Raw genomic sequence first — 19,066 nt, 5'->3', positions numbered from 1 at the left:
TGAGGTACCAATTAATTATAAAAATAATAATGCAAAAGCATAGGAAACCAAATTAGGAAATAACTAGTTGATGTTAAATATCCAAAACAATCTAACTACCTGACACCCAATACAAAAAATTCAAACTATACATGATCGATCTCTTTTAGGCACTCTTTTAGGCAGTGAACTCCTATTAGCTACCTTACATTTTAGTTAACAAAAGGCTGCAATTTACATGCAGCAATTGATTCAAGAATCCATGTGTGACCAATCACTTGTAAAGTATTGGCAGCTAAGTCCTCTGCATCGTTGAGTCTTTGCCAGAGAATTGATACTTCTTCCCCTAACTTGCATCCTTGTGGGGGATCAAGGTTGTAAACAACAAGAAACTTTGGAGAATTCACTTTGCATTCATGTCTTTGAGCTTCTAATTCTTCCTTGCTTCTCAAAACAGTACCTCCACCCACTTCAATTAACTCTTCAAGATCTTCCTTATAAGTTGACACATAATCCCCAGAAAAATAAAACTTTAAGCCACTGAATAGCTTTGGCTCCTGTCATCACAATTAGAATATTAGAACAATAGAACTCGAGATTTAGCAAGTAATTTAACAACAAATTTCAACGGGTTTTAGAAGCCTTAAAACACCAAGAAATATAAATGTTGAAAGCCAACAAGTCATTACTATGCTAAACATATCATATAACCTTACCATATCCATCTAGATGCTTCAGTAGTTGAAAAGGAAAATAAGAGGCATTCTACAAGTTATTTGATATTATAATCTTTGACAGTCCAAGAAAAACAATATATGCCATTACAGTTTACATGAACATAAGATGCAATTAGAATACTTACATTGGCCAATGCCTTAAGTCTGCCCGCTCTTGGGCCACCTTGACACCCTTGGTTGTCAACACTAATTTCATAAGGTTCTTCTTCTACGGGATTTTTCTCTTCCATGCATGCTTTTATCCCTACAGAACAAAATACACTGTATCTTCATGACTATAAAAAATAAGAATAAGCATTAAAAGTATGTTTATCATGCACATATGAAAAGTATGTATGACAAATATACATGATTTAAATAGAAAAATTACACATATTCATAAGAGTATTACAAATATGTGTACAACATTGAAATAAAATCATTAAACTTACAATCTAGTTTTAGTACCCATTGTCCATTTAGAATAGCCATGAGAACTTTCAATGTCCTGGAGCATGCTCCATTAGCATCAGTTGACGCTATTACATGTGTAACATTTGAGGTCCAGAATTTCGTCACTGTTGCACCAACCTTACTTGCATAATTGAGCAAAAGTACCTGCACCACCAATAAGCGAAAAAAAAAAGTTCATATACTAATTGATTAAATCATGATATACAAGGCACATAACAATGCAGTATGGCAAAAACACAACACAAGTAAACCTTTCTATTGATATCAGATTGTTCAACATATCAAAAGATATAATAGTATCCATTATTCACATTTTGCAATTTGGTAGAGGTCCCAATAAAAAAAAACATTAGAAACATGAAGATAGCTAATAAACTCAATCACAGCCCGTAAACAACTTTGATACTAACCTTTTCCTCATTTGATAAAGCAGATCCACAGAAAACCATATTTTTACCCTCATCCTGTGAAGCTTCAAGAGTATTTGAGTGGTGTGATGGCCTGTGTACAGGAGTTACTCAGTAATAGTATCTAGCCTTGATGAGAAAATTACAAATATTTACAAGGGTATTATGACAACAAAAATAGCAGTAAATATAAAACCCAGAAATCCACCATGTAATAAATGGTTGAGTATGACATTTGAGCACAATATCAATTATGAAAATTTATCTACTTTAGATTACAACAGTAGCATGCTTTGTATTTTAATTTGTAGCTCAAACTGTTGACATTAAAAGTTGAAAGTTAAACAAACAAAACAATTTGAAACCCTGGAAAATTCATCACAGCATAGGAAGAGGGCACAATATGAGATGCTAAAAATAGCACGAGACAAGGAAGAAAGCATACAAATGAGGCAAATTGGGATGCTTCCGCACTGCCTGCTTCTTAGACCTGGATTTCTCACATGGAAATTTGACGTTTGAATGGAAGGGGCAGAGCAAAAGAAAATCCTCCTGGACCAGTGAATGTCCCAAAGAACTTTAGAGAAATGCAAAGAAGCACAAGTATTTTTTAAGTAAATTCTACAATAATAGATTTTAAATGGAAAGGAAATTACATGATCCCAACGACATGTTGGGATGTCAAGTGCACAAGGAACATGATAAGTTCTTCTGCATGATTTGACATAGCAACCAAGAGCGGCTCCCTTTAGATTACATTTACTGCATTTAAGTTTTGCTCCCCTTGCCAATTCCGCCTTGAGATTCTTAACCACTTCATCAACAAAGTACACTTGTGGTGCCCTGGATTCCAAAAGTTTACATCACATCTATCAGAAAAATGTAAAAAGGAAAACAAAAGATACTAAAAATGCAACCTGGTTGCAAGGTAAATGGTTTTGAGCAAACATGGTCAATTAAGACTCAGTGCTGTTTTCAGCTGGCTCCACAAATCAAACAATCAAAATATAGACTAGAATGCTTTAGTAATGAACCATGCATAGAAATATCAAGTTAGCATACCAGTCAATGCAAACTCTATGCACAGGTATAACATTTGGCTTAATTGCTGCATCTCCAGTAACTAAGTTTCCATTAGCATAATGCAGCATTGGTCCAGTAGCCTACAAAAATTCACCATAAAGACCAAGAAATAGTTTCATCCATTTGCCCATAAGCATATGCAGCATGAGGGGAAAAGGGAATTGAAAAACAATGTGTAGGATTGGTGCAAGCAAATATTACCTCAGAGGTTTTGGAAGATTGGCAAAATGAACAGATACTTCCAGTTGGAGTAAAGTCATTTGGAGCATCTGTAGGCTGAACTTTCTGTCTTTTGGGATCCCTTTCAAGACCCTCAGTTTCCGAGGCTGAACTTTCTGACCTTAGTTGTCCCATTTTCTCATTCAAATTTCCATTTCCTGTACTAGCTCTCTTTAAGGAAGAGTTTCCCAATCTATCAGGTAGTGGCTGAAATTAAGAGTTTGAGAATGAGAAACCAAGTTGATAAAGGATTGGACATCCAGAAGATTTAACTGTGTATAAACAGGAAACTATAAACCAGAGTGTGCTTTTCTTACATGCTCACTGTCTTGATCGCTGCAGTCATTATCTGAACCTTTGGTATCACAAAAAGGAGGGCTATCTGGGGCTGATTGTGTCACTTGATTCACATCCATTTCCATCTGGGAAGATTGCATCAGATTAGGCTTCCCTCTTCCATGAGACAACTCAAGCTCCTCAGCTTTATCATGCACTGCAATCTTGGATTTGAGATTCTTGACAACCCCAACCTTGTTCAAATTAGGCAAATTCAGAGGAAGCTTGCCAGCTTGTATACTGCTAGAAGTTGAATTAAGAATTGCCTGGCATGGCTCCAAAACCCTCTCATCACCTACATCAACGTTTTTAAATATATATAAATTCAGCGTCAACCAATCCATAGTTTCTTTTTTCAATCAATTGGAAAAGCTCTCCAAAAGTAAAATGACTTCACCAGAAGAATGTTTATGAAACAAACTTGCACAAAAGGTGGCCTCCAAGCTTTTATATATTGCTACCACATTTTCCACAAAAGGCACGTGTCTTACATCTGCCTCCCACAATCATCACATAAAAAATTATAAGTATAGATATCAATACAAAACATTGGGAACATAGTTTAGACCATAACATAAACAGTCGCAAAGAAAAGTACGAGGAAATCATAAAAATTCTATCCTTCAAATTCTACACTCTCTCTAAAATCATCTTAAAGGATAAATAAATTATACAAGTATCCTTCGTATATTATAAATCAATCAATTTAGTCCATGTATTAACATACTTTACTGACTACCGAGGACTGATTTGAAGGATTTTCCAATACTTGAAAAAACTCTTCAGCATCATTTCTAATACTACAGGGTTTACTTACATAACTTGTAAGTTTCAGAACTGTAGTAATTGCCTAGGAGTGAAATTGATAACCTAATTGAAAGAAGAAAAAAATAAAGCAACAAAACACACCCCGGCACTTGATCATGCAGCACACATGCGAAACTTAGCAGCAAATTAATTACCTGTTTGAGGGTACTTTGCATTACAAGCAGCACATTCAGAACCAGCCCCAGCTGTTACACAATCAGCTAAGCATGAACTGCCAAACATAAAATGTCCAAATATTTAAATCATTCTCATTAATGAGGAAAGTCGTGCAACAAAATAACCAGAATATACGATACAACAAAGATAAAGAAGTAACGAACTCGCAGAAAAGGTGGTTGCAAGGAAGTAACACAGGCTTCTTGAACAAACTCAAACTGTAAGATCCAGCGCCGCCACAGACAAAAACAAAAACAAAAACAGCAGAAATTAATTTAAATTTAAAATATACAATAGAGTGAAATAAAAATCTGCACATGCAAAGGTTTAAAGCGGTTTGGGGAGTTTATAGTATAGAAAGAGAGAGAGATTCACGAACCAGAGAGGACACTTGAGTTCAAGAGCGAGTTTCTGGAAGTGAAGCATCCATGGATTGAGAAGTTTGGGTTTGCCTGCGTTAGGTTTTGTGGAATCGTCCATTTTGTTTTTATTTGAAAAAAAATAAAAAAGGAAGAGATGAGAAGAAGAAGATGGCGTGGAAGAGTAGTGAAATGAGATTGGAGATTTTATTTAGTTTTCATGGGAGGCGGTCTTTTCAGAAATGATGTATGAGATGCAACGTGGACGGCTGAGATTTCTTTACTAGAAGCTAGGGCGCGACCTTAGATTTCATTGCCGCCTCCCAAAGATGACGTTTTCATTTGAAGCGCTCGCGCCACTTTTCTTTTTCGCTCTTTACTTTCTTTCAAGTTTTCGATTTTGCCTTTCCACCACATCCAATTCCCAGTGACCCCTCATCTTTTGAGATGATTTTGATGGATACAACTTGCTTTTTTAGATAACATATATATACATATAGACCTGCATTAAACTAAATATAGTAAATGTAATTAATTACACTTTATTTATTTGATAGTTTTCTTTAACAACTTTTTGATAAATTGATTTGAGTGTTTGTCAAATAAATATGATGAATTTCAACACTTTTGTTCTTAATTAATTTATTTATAGAATTTGTATAAAAACAAATATTATGAATTCTATGGGTGGGTCAATTTAATATCAATTCTATCATTCAATGTGTGATATGGCAGTATTAATTTCTTGAAAAATAAAAAGAAAAAACAGTGACTTACAAAAGTACACATTTGTGTCATAGGTGTGCCACTGGTTCTAACCATATGCAAATCTAGATGCATGGGTTTTAGTCAAGGAACTAACAGACCCAACAGACAAACATACAGAATCACGTACATAAGTTAGATCTTGTCCTAAGTGTAAATTCTATCACAGAGTTGTATGATTTTTGTAGTTGTGTTTTATCATTGTTGGGCTTTTGGTGAATTTACCCTAATATTAAGGTTTAATATTGATAAATAAAATTAAGTAAAATAGATCGGTTGGATTTTTATCCATCTAACCCCATTTATGTTTTGATGTTTATAATTTTATAAATACATTTTAAATTTTAAATTTTAAATTTTATTTTTAATAAGATACTATTTTTGTTAAAATTTAATAATAAAATATATAAAATTATAGTCCAATATGATATTCATTATTAAAATTATACATATAACTTTTTAAGTTAAAAATTAAGTATATTTGTGTTATTTATTTAAAAAATGGTATTTTGTTACATTAAAAAGATTAATTTACTATAGATATGCAATCTAAAAAATCTGACCAAATTAATTCATAATTTGAAATTTTCAAATTTGAATAGATTATATAATTCACTGTTCAAAATTAGATTTTTTTTTAATAATACTATTTATTTAAATGATTGATTTTTTATTACGATATATTAGGAAAATAATAGTAGATCTGATATATGCTTCAAAAGTACCGTCTATAGAAGAAATAAGAAAAGGTTACGAATATACTCATTTTTATCTCATGTTTGATTACTTAATAGTGTGATTTTTTTTTATTAATTTTATATTTTATATAATTTTATATTTATGTAAAACAAAAATTAATTAATAATTTGATTTTTATATTTACTTTGACACATGTCTTATATATATTTCAAACAACAAACGGTAGTATTCATTTAATAAAAAAATTAAAATAAATAATTTCAATGAGTTTTTTTAAAAATAAAGATGCTTGAGCAAAAAATAAACATAAAAGAAATTTTATACTATATTTCACTGTGTCTATATACAACTGAGCTAATTAATAGTCTTAATGATAAGGTTTGACGGAATTAGTTCTACATAAAACCAATTAATTAAATCTAGGATAGGTAACTCTAATTATAACTGTAGACATTTAAACATGAAAAGTGAAATCTTGAATATTTATAAAAGTTTGTCAAAATCATAAAAACTAAAACAATAAGTTAAAGAAAATTGAAGATGTACTTTTGAGATATTTTATCTATACATCAAGATATTATTTTGTATTGAAGATTTGAAGTGAGTGAAGGAGTATGAAAAACTTGCAACCACTTCTTTTATGTTATTAACTGGCAATATCAGTTGCCTGAAAACCTTATCCTTGCAAACTGTCGGTATAAAATTTCTCATTTTTTTATATTATGATTGAATAAAAAATTATGTTAACTTCGTTTTCTCATTAGTTTCTCTTTAGAAATTTAATTAAGAAAAGGCTAATTTTTTTTCTCAAAATTTTGTTTAAATTATTTATTTTGTTTCTTTTGTTTTTTTAATTTTTAAAATGATTTAATTGGACTATAAAAGATGTTAACATCGTATTTGTATATATTATACGGTACTTCGTAGCATTTTTACTTTTTTTTTTTTTATATTTTGTGAAGTATAATGTAAGAAAAATAATAAGAGATAATAAAAAAATCATATTTTCTATTTAAAAACCTTCTGAATAATTCCAAATTATAGTCATCATATTAGCATGAATGTCTTCTCTCACCCAAGAGTACTTTTATAGTCTAACCAAAATTTGTGTTTTTTCTTCTTGAAAATAAAATATCCACTACTTTTATTCTGTATTCCACAATATAATACATATTAAATATTAAGTTAAAGATAATTTTAAGAGCATGTTATACTTCAAAGTTGATACATATGGTTAGACTTGTGTCCAAACATTTTTTAAATCTCATTTAAATCTACGGTCAATTGGAAGAAAAAAATAATGAGATGATTAGGAAATAAAAATGAAAATAAAGAAATAATAGTCAAACCATGCATTTATAAGGATTAAGACATTATGACAGCACATTTACACAAAAGTTAAAACTTTCAGAACTCAATGAAACTAAAATATATTGTAAAAATATTCAAATTTATAAACTACTTTAAATTTAATCAATCCAATTAATTATGAGCCGAGATTAATATATGTGAGTTTTTTTTACTTTTGAACTAATTCTATTGATAAATTACATCATTATTTAAAATTTCTCAATTCCAATATTAAGTAAATACTTCATACATTTTCTTGTGCAGAACTGTACAATATAGACACATATGCAATTTAGAAAACAATGGTTAATTTTGTAACCAATAAAAACTAATCTCAATTTACTCTTTTTTGACAATAACTTTGGAGAAAAAATGGTAACAGTCACAGACCCTTAAAAAGGGCCATAATCTGGGATCAATTCAACTTTGAATTCCGCAAAAGGCTAAAAAGCCAATTTTCCAATTGGAATTTTCTTTTATTGCAAAACTTCCCAACTGCTGAAGGCTAGAGTCAAATTTTTTTTTTTTTTTTTCATTCTTCCCTCCCGCTATCTCACACACAATGGCGAAAAAACCGTTACTCTGCTTCTTGCTTCTCCTCCTTGCCTTTGTCGCCGCGGCCGGAGCCACCTCCTCCGGCGCTGAGCTTGACTACTCCAAGCTCTCGGGCATTATAATCCCTGGTTTCGCTTCCACTCAGCTCCGAGCATGGTCCATTCTTGACTGTCCGTATTCTCCGCTTGATTTCAACCCTCTCGATTTGGTCTGGCTCGACACAACCAAAGTAAGTATCTCTCACTCTCTTTTTTTTTTTTTTTTACATCACCCCACTGCATGAGGATCGAATCTTACCTTTTCTTGCTCCCAAGAAAAGAAAATAGGAGTAGATTTCCTTTCCTGGTTATTTTCTTTTTACTCTTAATTTGGAAGGTTGGATCAATTTTTATCAATTCTATATACTCCTGTCTATGCTGTCTTACATTCTAGAGAATTGCATCTGAAAGAGTATCTGCAGTCAGAGAGTTTGAGTTTATGTATTTCATCGTCTTAGAAGGTAGTTTTCAGCACTGTCACTTGTATGTCAGCTTGCACCTAAAATAGAAAGACATTGAAAAGAGACAAGTATAGGTACGACTATAGAAAGACGATTTTTTTTTAAGGCCATCGGTGGCGGCAACAACAAAGATAGAATACGAAGAGACCAGAAAACCTGCTCTTGTACCAATTTGAGATTGAGACTGATACTGTAAAATAATCTTTGAGGACTATATAAGAAAATTTAATACAAAGTACCTTATAAAAAGATAACTCTAAACACAATATAATAAATGAGGTAATCCTAAACATAATACAATGACAATAAATATTCTACCAGATATAAGTAACTTCACATGACAAAAGCTTCAATGAGGTGTTTGTACTATTGAATTGTCCATTGCCAAGCATAGTTTGCCTCTTGCGTTTTACTGTATATGAAATTAGCACCAAAGAGCTAGAATTCATTTGTATCACAGCTTCTTTCGGCTGTCAATTGCTGGCTTAAGTGCATGGTACTGGATCCGTACAACCAGACTGACCATCCAGATTGCAAGTCCCGCCCTGATAGTGGTCTTTCTGGGATTACTGAACTTGATCCAGGTTATATAACAGGTGCGTTTTGAGTGTTTCTCTTTCATTTGTCAACTTGTTCTAATTTTTGTACTTTATGGTTTGGTGATGTGTCATGTACCTGTAATGGCAGGACCTCTTTCATCGGTTTGGAAAGAGTGGATTAAGTGGTGTATTGAATTTGGCATCGAAGCTAATGCAATAATTGCTGTTCCATATGACTGGAGATTGTCGCCTGCCATGCTCGAAGAGAGGGACCTTTATTTTCATAAGCTAAAGTATGTCTTGATCTTTGCATATGGCTTGCTGTAATCTGGGAAGTTATACTGCATATGATTTGGATGAAAAAGTGTGCTAGATACAACTATGTTTTCCTTTAGGCAGATTTGTTTCTGCTAACTAATTATTTTTTAAGTGCTTAAACTATTCCTAAAATGTACATAGCAGTGATAATCTCATCACATTTTCTGCAAAACTATATGTTTGCATCTGTGCAAAGTTCATTAGCAAATGGTAAGGCCATTTTACCTGCAGTCTACATTTGGAAGTCTGGATGAAATGGAAGGGAAGAGATGAAATTTAAAATACCTTTCCCATGTTAATGATATGACTGATGAGGGAAGAAAGGAACACATAAAAAGGTTGAAATTGCAAAGTTTTAATATAATCAAATCTATTGGGTAAAAGTACTAAATAATTGATAGGGATTTGAATATAATGGAGTGTGTACATCCTCATTGACTATTGTAGAATGTTCGGTAGAATGTCTGAGGGACTCCCCCCTTAATATAACTAGATTTTTAGGGTTATTACTGACAAGTTTATTTTTTGTAAATAAAATTAAAACTCATTAGCTCCTTAACATGGAGGGAAATGGAAGGAAGATTAGTTCTCCCCACATTCCAGTCCCTTCCTCTTCATCAATTTTAAACTCCCTAAAAGGTAGTTGCTACTGCTCCATCATTACCCGTCCTCTAAACAAATTCACAGAGTTCAACTTCTTCAAACCAAAAAATAATTGCAAGACTTCTATAATAAATTACTCGTAATATATGTATTTGGGAATTGCAGTGCAAGGCTAAGAATAAGAATATTCTACTATTGTTAGTAACTTTAGTCTCTTCTTTATGTATGTTTGTCAAACCTCAGTGCCTGGATTCTAATAATTCAGGTATATGCTGCACAGTTACAGATATATGTACACAAATTTGAAATGTTCTAGTAAGATATTTTGATTAATATTTTTAAAACTAAAAGCATTGTTTCTAATAGTATTTGTACACCTGATTGTGGGTTATTTATTCATTTCTTCCAAATATAGGCAATAAGATGAAATTGGTTTGCTAGTTACTGTGATGATATTTACATATAATTGTATTTCTCTTTGCAGGTTAACATTTGAAACTGCTTATAAACTTCGTGGTGGCCCCTCTTTAGTTTTTGCCCATTCATTGGGTAATCATGTTTTCCGTTATTTCTTAGAGTGGTTGAAGCTAGAGATTGCACCAAAACATTATAATGAGTGGCTGGATCAACATATTCATGCCTATTTTGCTGTTGGTAAGATTGACTTATGTACATTTATTGCCTCTTTGAGGATATTACTGATATGAATGAATTGATATTCTGATTTTCCTTCTTTGATTGGTTATCTTAGGAGCTCCCCTTCTTGGTGCAATTGAAACCATTGAAGCTACTCTTTCTGGGTTCACCTTTGGTCTTCCCATATCCGAGGTTACCTTTTAATTTCTGCAAATACTGTTTTCTTTTGCATGATCAATATCATCTTTTGTAATAAGGCATTTGTTGTTGTTGTTGTATCTTCTTTTCAATTTTCTTTTTTTGTTTAAAAACTGTACAGGCTTATGCTTGTCCAATATTATATGTCTCGTTCATTTTGTTATTGCCAAATTTCCATGGCCGTTCTTTTTTGGCTTTTAATAATTTTGGCACCTTCTTCTTGGCTAGAGTTTTAGCTATAAGATAATAACCAAAGGGAAAGTATAAAGTTCTTTTTGTTATATTGATCCATGTAAGCTTGCTTGGGAGTTGTCTGAGAATTGACTAATGTATATCTTGTATTTTTCTTATTTTCCATTTTGTGTTAGTTCCCCTATTTCTTTTATTATGATTAGCCATTGAGCCTGTAAAAGACAATTAGTGCTTGTGCTACAAACTTATGGTAATATATTCAGTTCTTCCTTCTTCTTCCTCTTTTTTTTTTTTTTTTAAATTTGAAGTTGATATTAAAACTTACTCTAGTGGTTGTTTTTGGTCTATAATGCCACTTGTTAACTGGTAATGAACAAACTAGACTTGTGGATTGATTACGAGAAGACATTTGCCTCAACAATACTGATAAATATAGTGAAAATTTCCTTCTAGCCACTCACTTTGGTTGCAACCTATAACATTTTGGTGTTAAACTGTCTTCCTACATGGAGACTTAGACGACATGTATGTGAAAATTCCTCTAGGATTTGACTCTCATAATGGAAGAGTAAGACATCCAAGCTTAGGAAGGCACTGCATTATCTCAAACATGGTTTGGAAGATTCACCTAGGTTGTGATATCATTGGGGTATAGATAATAAAGTCAAGGTGAGCATACCCCTTTCTTAAAACATTTCCATGATGGCATCTCACTCTTTTTAGGTCAAGTAGATGGTATGACCATTGCATGTAATAATGAAATTGAAAATTAGGTTCTAAAGGAGAAGGCGTGACAACCCAATTTGAAATAAAGGGGTTGTGAAAGCTTAGGTATATTCTTTGGATAGAAGTTGCCTATTCTGGATGAGGTATCTTTATCTCCTAAAGGAATTATGCATTCAATCTTCTCAAAGAAATAGGAAATTTTGAGTATAGAACATTTGAAGTTCCCTTTACACAGAACCACAATATTGGAAGTGAGTAGGGAAGCCTAGAAGTGTCAGTAGTTGTTATTGGTGGGAAAGCTCATCTATTCATCCGCACTAGACTAGAAATTGCTTATGCAATGAGTTTGGTAGTAAGCCAACTCGTCCACGATCTTTGAGAGGGACACTTGCATGCAGTAGATAGAATTCCTATATAAACATCAAACTAGTATTTTTATTAATAGACGGGTTGATTTGGACTTATTCTTATGTTTGCTGTGTCATATGCAGTTTTATTCTTAATGCATGCTTATCATAATATTTTTAAGGTATCAGGGAACAGCACGGCTGATGTTCAACTCCTTTGGTTCAGCACTATGGATGATGCCTTTTTCCAAGTACTGTAGAACAGATAATAGATATTGGAAGCATTTTTCTGGGGGAAGGCATGCTGGTCAACCAACATATAAATGTGATGAGCAGGAGTTTCAGTCAAACTTTTCTGGGTGGCCAACAAAAATAATCAACATTGAAATTCCTTCAGCACATGGTATGATTGATGACTCTTTTACTTTTTCTAGTGGGCAATCTTGCTGTGGTGCTTCTGGTGTCCGACTTCTTAATTTTAACATCTTCTCGCAGCATTTGATGCATATCCTTCATTCTCAGAAATACCGGAGTCCAACTTGTCTAGCATGGAGTGTGGACTACCGACTCAATTGTCATTCTCAGCTCGTGAAATATCAGATGGCACCTTTTTCAAGGCAATTGAAGATTATGACCCAGACAGCAAGAGGCTGTTACACCTGTTACAAAAGTTAGTGTTATCTCGATAATCATTAAAATATGTTGAATATTTTGATCATTCTACATGAAAAGCCTCAGATTGAGACTTCTAAAGCTTCATTATACATTGGATATGAAACTAAATCCCTTCTTCCCTGAAGAAAAAAATAAACTCATCAATTTTTAACATTGTTACAACGTTAAGCTTCAAGAAGGATTCGTAAATAGGGTGTTTTCATTTACAAGTGATTTGTGACTATAAATAGAAAATAAATGCTTCTCTAATATCTATTGCACTAGCTGTCTATTTTTATTTAATTTTTTGGAGATTCACTTATTATTCGGCATGTTTAAACTGTTATTTGAAGTTCCACTATTGAACAGACATGTTTTAATGCTTTAGATCATATCTTGGTGATCCTGTTCTTAATCCCCTTACACCTTGGGAGCGGCCACCAATAAAAAATGTCTTCTGCATTTATGGGTCTGATTCAAAGACAAAGGTAAATTTCCCTCCACAAATGAACACACTTTTATTTGAGTGAAGTTTGGTTTAAGGGTAAAGGGTTTTTGCAGATTGCTTGTAAAGGGTTCATTCATTTGTATGAACTTAATTTAAATGTGTTGACAGTATAATAGGTTTTTGTCATTGTCATTTAATCACAACTTTTAATTTATGATAAGTTTTTTTACTTTCTTATAACTAACTTAAAAGTCACATAACAGTTTCTGATTGGTTGTTAGTATGCAAAGTTTTGCAATGACAGTACATGAAAATCAAACTCTGCATATAGTTGTAGTTTTTTGATTGTGAACTCTATAAAATGTCTTCTAATTTTCCATATTTTGTTTTATTTAAGAAAAAAGGGACAAATATTGTGCTCATATGCAGATGAACCTAGTGAGCTTTTTTTGGTTCTGAAAGCTGTGAAGTTCTCCATTCTTTTAGTTTTATGTACATGAAAATTGAAGTCTGCATATAGTTGTAGTTTTTTTATTTGTGAACTCTATAACATGTCTTTTAATTTACCATATTTTGTTTTATTTTAGAAAAAGTGACAAATATTTGGCCCATATGCACTGCAGACGAACACAGGGAGCATTTTTTGGTTCTGAGAGCTATGAACATTCTTTTAGTTTTATGAAATATTTTCGTTCATTGAAGCCACATCACAAGTACTAGTATATTTTTTTATTGTATCATTTTACACTCGGCATCATGTTGCTTTCTACCCTTTACATCATTTCTTTCCCTCGTTATGGTTACTTGTGTTCAGCAGAGGTCACATGTAGGAGTGTCATACAGCAAAGAAACATTTCATTTTTAGTGGGAATAAATTAATAAAAGGGACTATTTTGGCCCTCCATGCGTTAAATATAGTTTGAAACATGCCATGCTTTGAACACTGCATTCTGGTCTGTCACATTGTGGACGGACTCTTTATCTGTGACATATTCTTTCTGGCCTCTTATTTTTTGGCTTATTGTTCAATCCTGAAGCTTTTTAGTGGTACAGGGGATGACACTGGTATTCTAAAACCTTGGTATCTTGCAGTTTTCACAGCTAAAATTATCTTTAGTTAATGTCAATTCTCAAAATCTTTGTATTTAACATTTTCCCTGATTCTCAGCATTCACCTATATCTTGAAATTATTTTTTATACATTAAATCTTCTGGGAATCTGTTGATCAGAAATAGTATTATTGTAAATGATAATTCTGGCTTCTTAATTTTAAAAATAGGTTGGTTACTATTTTGCTCCTAGTGGCAAGCCTTACCCCGATAACTGGATCATTACGGATGTCATTTATGAGTTTGAAGGATCTCTAATCTCAAGGTAATTCTCTATCTTTGCAGTTGTGTTGGTTTTGTAGTTGTATGTGGAATGAATTGGGAGAGGGTGGTTTTTGGTTAGAATTTTTGGCACTAACTTTGCAAACTAATATTTTTCTTTTCGTATACAATGTGTATAATTAGGAAATAGTTATTACTTTCTAGTTTTTCTGGATATTGTTTAAAATTAAATGTGTTGAAGTGTTTTAGTCTCAATTGTTAGGTCAGGGACTCTGGTTGAAGGGAAAATTGGACCTATAAGTGGCGATGAGACGGTAAACTCAAATTATTTTTTGAAATTGTGACGTGTGAGAATTACATCTACACTCAACAATTGGATTGCAATAAAATCAACCTTTACAGGTGCCATATCTCTCCCTTTCCTTGTGCAAGAACTGGCTTGGACCAAAAGTGAACATAACAAGAGCGCCTCAGGTATTGCGGACTAAACATTGGTATTTGGGTAGTGTTTAATTGTGATTATATTCTTATTTTTTCCACGTATATTTTTGGGATTTAAATAGATTTGTATAATTTTCTATTAAATTATTGGTTTACTGGTATGCATAATATTAAATTGTTGCTGCATGTCCTTATTTTAGATAGACAAGTGTGTGACCATTAGTTGTAAGCTAATAACAACATAAGAAGTTCTTAACTTTGACTGTTGTGTCGTTGTCATTTTCTTATTTTCATTTAACTTCGTTTGCATTCATAATGATATTTGTATCACAATCTTTATATTTATCTTTGTTCTAACTTTTCAGTCAGAGCATGATGGTTCAGATGTACAGATTAAATTGAATGTGGAACATCACCATGGAGAAGATCTTGTTCCAAAAATGACAAGATTGCCAAGAGTGAAGTACATAACATATTATGAAGACTCTGAAAGTCTTCCTGGAAAGAGGACGGCAATTTGGGAGCTTGATAAAGGTGCATGACTTGTCCCTGGAGTACCTGATGCTTTTATTTATGACTGAAATAACCACAACTAGATTATGAATTTTTCATGCCCACTTGGACTATGTTAATTCAGTGTAGACAAGTATCTTGTCAATTGTCTGACTGGATTTAGAAGTTGACGCTCACAAAGTTTGCTAACACTTAAAAACTCATTCATTTAGCATGAAATTTTATACAAGTTACCTCATCAGTCCTTCAAAAATTAGTAATCAAATTCTCAAATTTAATGTCAGCATATTCATTTTTTGAAATTTTGTCTCGTCACCAAATTTGTTTTTCAAAGATCTGAATTATCACTGTATTGATTATCTACTAAGGAATAAAGAGGTGAAAAAGTTTAATTTGGTGGCAAATTGATGATTATGGATGACTATACATAGGGAGATCTAAAATGTCCTCGTATTGTCCATTATGGAGGGCTAGGGTGATGATAAAAAGAATCTTTGAGGAACTAATTTGTGATAAAAAAGTATTTGACGGATTAATTTGATGGCAAAATTTTTGGAGGATTGAAGTGGTGGCAGAAAAATCCATGGGGAAAGTTGTAACCCATAATTTATTTTATGATTGATTAGTGATTACTGCTTTCATAGATGAGTAAGTATGATTTCAATATCTTCAAGGTGATTGACTACAAGGATGCATACAAGTAAACTGACATGATATTCCTGTAGCAAATCACAGGAACATAGTTAGATCACCGGTGCTAATGAGGGAACTATGGCTTGAGATGTGGCATGATATCCATCCTGATGCAAAATTAGAGTTTGTAACAAAAGGTATGTCAGACTATCTTTATAAATAATTTCAGTTAAGAATCTTCAGTTACTGACTTTGTCCCATTACAGCTAAGAGGGGTCCTTTAAGAGACGAGGACTGTTATTGGGATTATGGGAAGGCTCGTTGTGCGTGGCCTGACTACTGTGAATATAGGTTTTTTTTTTCTTCTTTATTTAATATTTGATTATTATTTGAAATTATGAAATCTCTGAAAACATTTCAAATTGAGAAAGAAATTAACCAAAAGTAAATATTATATTCCATACTGAACCTACAGGTTAATTTTTCTTAATTGGAGATTTGTATAACAAAGCCTTCTAAGTTGTAAACACCATTCCTTTGATTTTTAATTCTTTTTTAATTGGTGATTTGTATAACAAAACCTTCTATTGACCATTATATCGTTTGATTTTTAATTCTTTAAACATGTGCGGTGTATCATAATGCAGATATGTTTTTGGGGATGTTCACTTGGGACAAAGCTGTAGGTTGAGATATACTACTGCTGAAGTGTTGTCACATTATTTGTAAATAACAAGGTACTTCTTTATACTTGTCTTTTATCTTGTCCTGTGATAATTTTGATTAGGGGTTAACCTTGAGAATAAGTTAGTTTCGTATTTTTTAATTGTTGACACTCTAGATTTGCAGAATCCTTGCCTTAAACCTCCAATTACTACTTCAGTCATTCTATCATCATTAACTCTCTTACCTATCAAATATCTTTCCCTGCCCAATCTGAAGTTGGTAGATTTTACACAACTTGAGCTATATGCACACAACGTGCTGAAATAATTAAATTTAACTCATCAGAAACTCATATAATGTGATTAAAAGCCCAAAATATTAGTTTATATAGACTCGTTAATTTATTATATTATGCATGAATAGATGATATTTTGTTCTGTAAAATAAATATTACATGATTATAATGATGAATTCAATATACTATTCTAATTCTTTACTGTATAACCTAGACTAAAGTATTTTTTTCATATTTATTTTTTTATTGTTATTTCAAACATAGTTTTTTCAACCCAGGTGCTAATACCTTCTGGCAATTTTTTCTTCTGGATGACCCACTTGACACGAACACCATTTCTCCTTCATATTACCGTAGTTTTTGGAGTCTGGCCATTCTTTGGGGTTGTATACTTGCGGGACACTGTTTACAAGCAAACTGTCTTTACTGGTTTGGAACTTTGACTTCCAGGGCCTCATATTCAACTAGATAAAAATAAAAAAAAAAAAGCACTTGCAAGATTCTAAAAGTTTAAAGTCCCAGTTTTTTTAAATAGTTTTATTGATATAACTTATTAGAAAAATATTCATTTTCAAAATGAAAATCAGTATATTTATACCTTATATTTTTTCTTATTTTTTTAATTACTTGTTCTGGAAAATGACTGGACTGTCCATCTTCTTTCTTGTTGTCTTATCTAATTATAATTTTTAATATAATATGAATATAATTTTAATAATCTAAAATAAACACAAGGAAAATAAAGTAAATTTCATAAAATTTAAAAAGAGAATAAGATAAAATATGCATATTTTTTATAAATGAAATAATATATTATAATTCTTAAAACTTTATCTGCAAACTTGATACTGGTGGTATCTGATATGCGTCTTCATATTCTCTGCAATTAGAAATTGAGGTTTGTGTTCTATTTTGTTGAAACCCGAATTATACTGCTATTGGTTAAACTAGGTGCACATCCTTTACGGTTGGTTAGTCGAGTGACACTTTTCACTTGCCCTTCATAATAAATAGTACGTCAGAATGGTGGGGGATCTGTAGATCTATATTGTTCAACTTGTTGACAGTTTTCTTGATCTACAAAACATGACATGGAAAATGATAATACGAATAGTGTAGGTGATAGTAGTGTAGATGAAAACATTTGTTCTCTGATATACTGTAACATGGACATTCTTGTGTTACTCACAGTTCAATGTTGTATACCCTTAAGAAAGACAAATTTTATGTAATGTTTTGATAAGCTCATTTGGAATAAGATTAATTTTCCTGATCTGCATCTTTTTGGTTTTATGGGATCCTTTTTCGTCAATAGAGAGACTAGAAAGAACTAATAGGCATATGAGCATTTTCCGTTTGTATTTTATCAACATCATTGTTTTCTAAGATTTGTAAGTGTTTCCTTAGTCTAATCCTTGTTTACCGAATTGAATTTCGGATTGTAATGATATAATTCACTGCAAAGCATGTGTTTGATAATTTTTTACACCTTATGTAGTTGAATTAGATTCCAATGGGTTAAATTTGGGTTTGCACAGCTTCAGTTTAAGATGTTTCTGAAATTTCAAATTATATCTTCATTCCTTTACCAATTACATATTTATTTTGTAACTTTGACATGAACTTTTTATAAATCGTGTGTTTATAATTTTTTTATTGAAATTAAAATTATATTATAAATTTTAATCGATGTAGGTATTAAAGCAACGAATTGTTTTTAATTATAAAATAAGTTGTCGTTTTAAAAGTTTGATCAAACATGAAATTCATTTAAAAGATTGCATTCTAATAAATGTTTTAAAATAAATAAAAAATTACCTCCATCTTGATTATGAATATATATTATTGTAGTACCTTTTAAACTTCTGAACATGCTATAAAAATTTAAATGTCCAAACAATACAGCAAAAAAATAATACTCCTAATTTCACTTTATTCCTTTACAAAGTATATATTTTTAGTACTTTTCTCCAATGTATTTTTGTTAAATGCTTTTTATTATTTTAAAAATTGGACTCTGCTTGTTGGCACAAGTTAATTTTAAATCATGATTGACTTATGAAGAGTATAAAAGATAATATGACTTACATTTGTAAATCA

At 31.9% G+C, this 19,066-nt stretch overlaps 2 protein-coding genes across 7 annotated transcripts; one reads left to right on the top strand and one right to left on the bottom strand.

The window, feature by feature from the left end:
- LOC106757946 (BRCA1-associated RING domain protein 1) lies at nt 1-4,755 on the bottom strand. Of its 4 annotated transcripts, none has more exons than XM_014640809.2 (13): nt 4,578-4,753; nt 4,363-4,416; nt 4,177-4,253; nt 3,612-3,707; nt 3,196-3,509; nt 2,861-3,085; nt 2,639-2,739; nt 2,233-2,419; nt 2,022-2,128; nt 1,580-1,670; nt 1,148-1,313; nt 842-960; nt 1-536 (listed from the first exon to the last, which is right to left on the bottom strand). In XM_014640809.2, exons 1-13 carry the CDS (start codon nt 4,676-4,678, stop codon nt 192-194), a joined length of 1,983 nt encoding a protein of 660 aa, XP_014496295.1. In that variant the 5' UTR covers nt 4,679-4,753; the 3' UTR covers nt 1-191. The 4 variants fall into 4 exon arrangements, with proteins under 4 accessions (XP_014496295.1, XP_014496296.1, XP_022634839.1 ...); XM_014640810.2 differs by having other exon boundaries at nt 3,636-3,707; XM_022779118.1 differs by lacking the exon at nt 3,612-3,707.
- A 3,006-nt stretch (nt 4,756-7,761) lies between these two features.
- Nucleotides 7,762-18,476, top strand: LOC106756814 (phospholipid--sterol O-acyltransferase). Of its 3 annotated transcripts, none has more exons than XM_022779117.1 (16): nt 7,762-8,155; nt 8,886-9,021; nt 9,113-9,257; nt 10,370-10,539; nt 10,637-10,713; nt 12,174-12,387; nt 12,507-12,654; nt 13,027-13,126; nt 14,367-14,461; nt 14,681-14,732; nt 14,821-14,892; nt 15,225-15,393; nt 16,098-16,202; nt 16,272-16,356; nt 16,653-16,742; nt 17,245-17,622. In XM_022779117.1, exons 1-15 carry the CDS (start codon nt 7,934-7,936, stop codon nt 16,732-16,734), a joined length of 1,872 nt encoding a protein of 623 aa, XP_022634838.1. In that variant the 5' UTR covers nt 7,762-7,933; the 3' UTR covers nt 16,735-16,742; nt 17,245-17,622. The 3 variants fall into 3 exon arrangements, with proteins under 3 accessions (XP_022634838.1, XP_014494895.1, XP_014494896.1); XM_014639409.2 differs by lacking the exon at nt 17,245-17,622 and adding an exon at nt 17,918-18,476 and having other exon boundaries at nt 7,763-8,155; nt 12,480-12,654; XM_014639410.2 differs by having other exon boundaries at nt 7,763-8,155; nt 12,480-12,654; nt 17,245-17,621.
- The last annotated feature ends 590 nt before the right edge of the window (nt 18,477-19,066 follow it).

The sequence above is a fragment of the Vigna radiata genome, chromosome 3, assembly GCF_000741045.1.
Source record: "Vigna radiata var. radiata cultivar VC1973A chromosome 3, Vradiata_ver6, whole genome shotgun sequence".
Lineage (NCBI taxonomy): Eukaryota > Viridiplantae > Streptophyta > Magnoliopsida > Fabales > Fabaceae > Vigna > Vigna radiata.
Note: the sequence above shows the minus strand (reverse complement) of the source record. Positions and strands in the feature narration are given on the sequence as shown.

What these genes read in the sequence shown, in the direction of transcription:
- LOC106756814 (XM_014639409.2), top strand. Translation starts at nt 7,934, where the DNA reads ATGGCGAAAAAACCGTTACTCTGCTTCTTGCTTCTCCTCCTTGCCTTT. An exon ending in TCTGGCTCGACACAACCAAA is followed by an intron (nt 8,156 to 8,885) that starts GTAAGTATCTCT and finishes TTTGTATCACAG; the next exon opens with CTTCTTTCGGCTGTCAATTG. An exon ending in CTTTATTTTCATAAGCTAAA is followed by an intron (nt 9,258 to 10,369) that starts GTATGTCTTGAT and finishes TTCTCTTTGCAG; the next exon opens with GTTAACATTTGAAACTGCTT.
- LOC106757946 (XM_014640809.2), bottom strand. Translation starts at nt 4,678, where the DNA reads ATGGACGATTCCACAAAACCTAACGCAGGCAAACCCAAACTTCTCAAT. An exon ending in AATCTTCCAAAACCTCTGAG is followed by an intron (nt 2,740 to 2,860) that starts GTAATATTTGCT and finishes GAATTTTTGTAG; the next exon opens with GCTACTGGACCAATGCTGCA. An exon ending in CATAGAGTTTGCATTGACTG is followed by an intron (nt 2,420 to 2,638) that starts GTATGCTAACTT and finishes TTTGGAATCCAG; the next exon opens with GGCACCACAAGTGTACTTTG.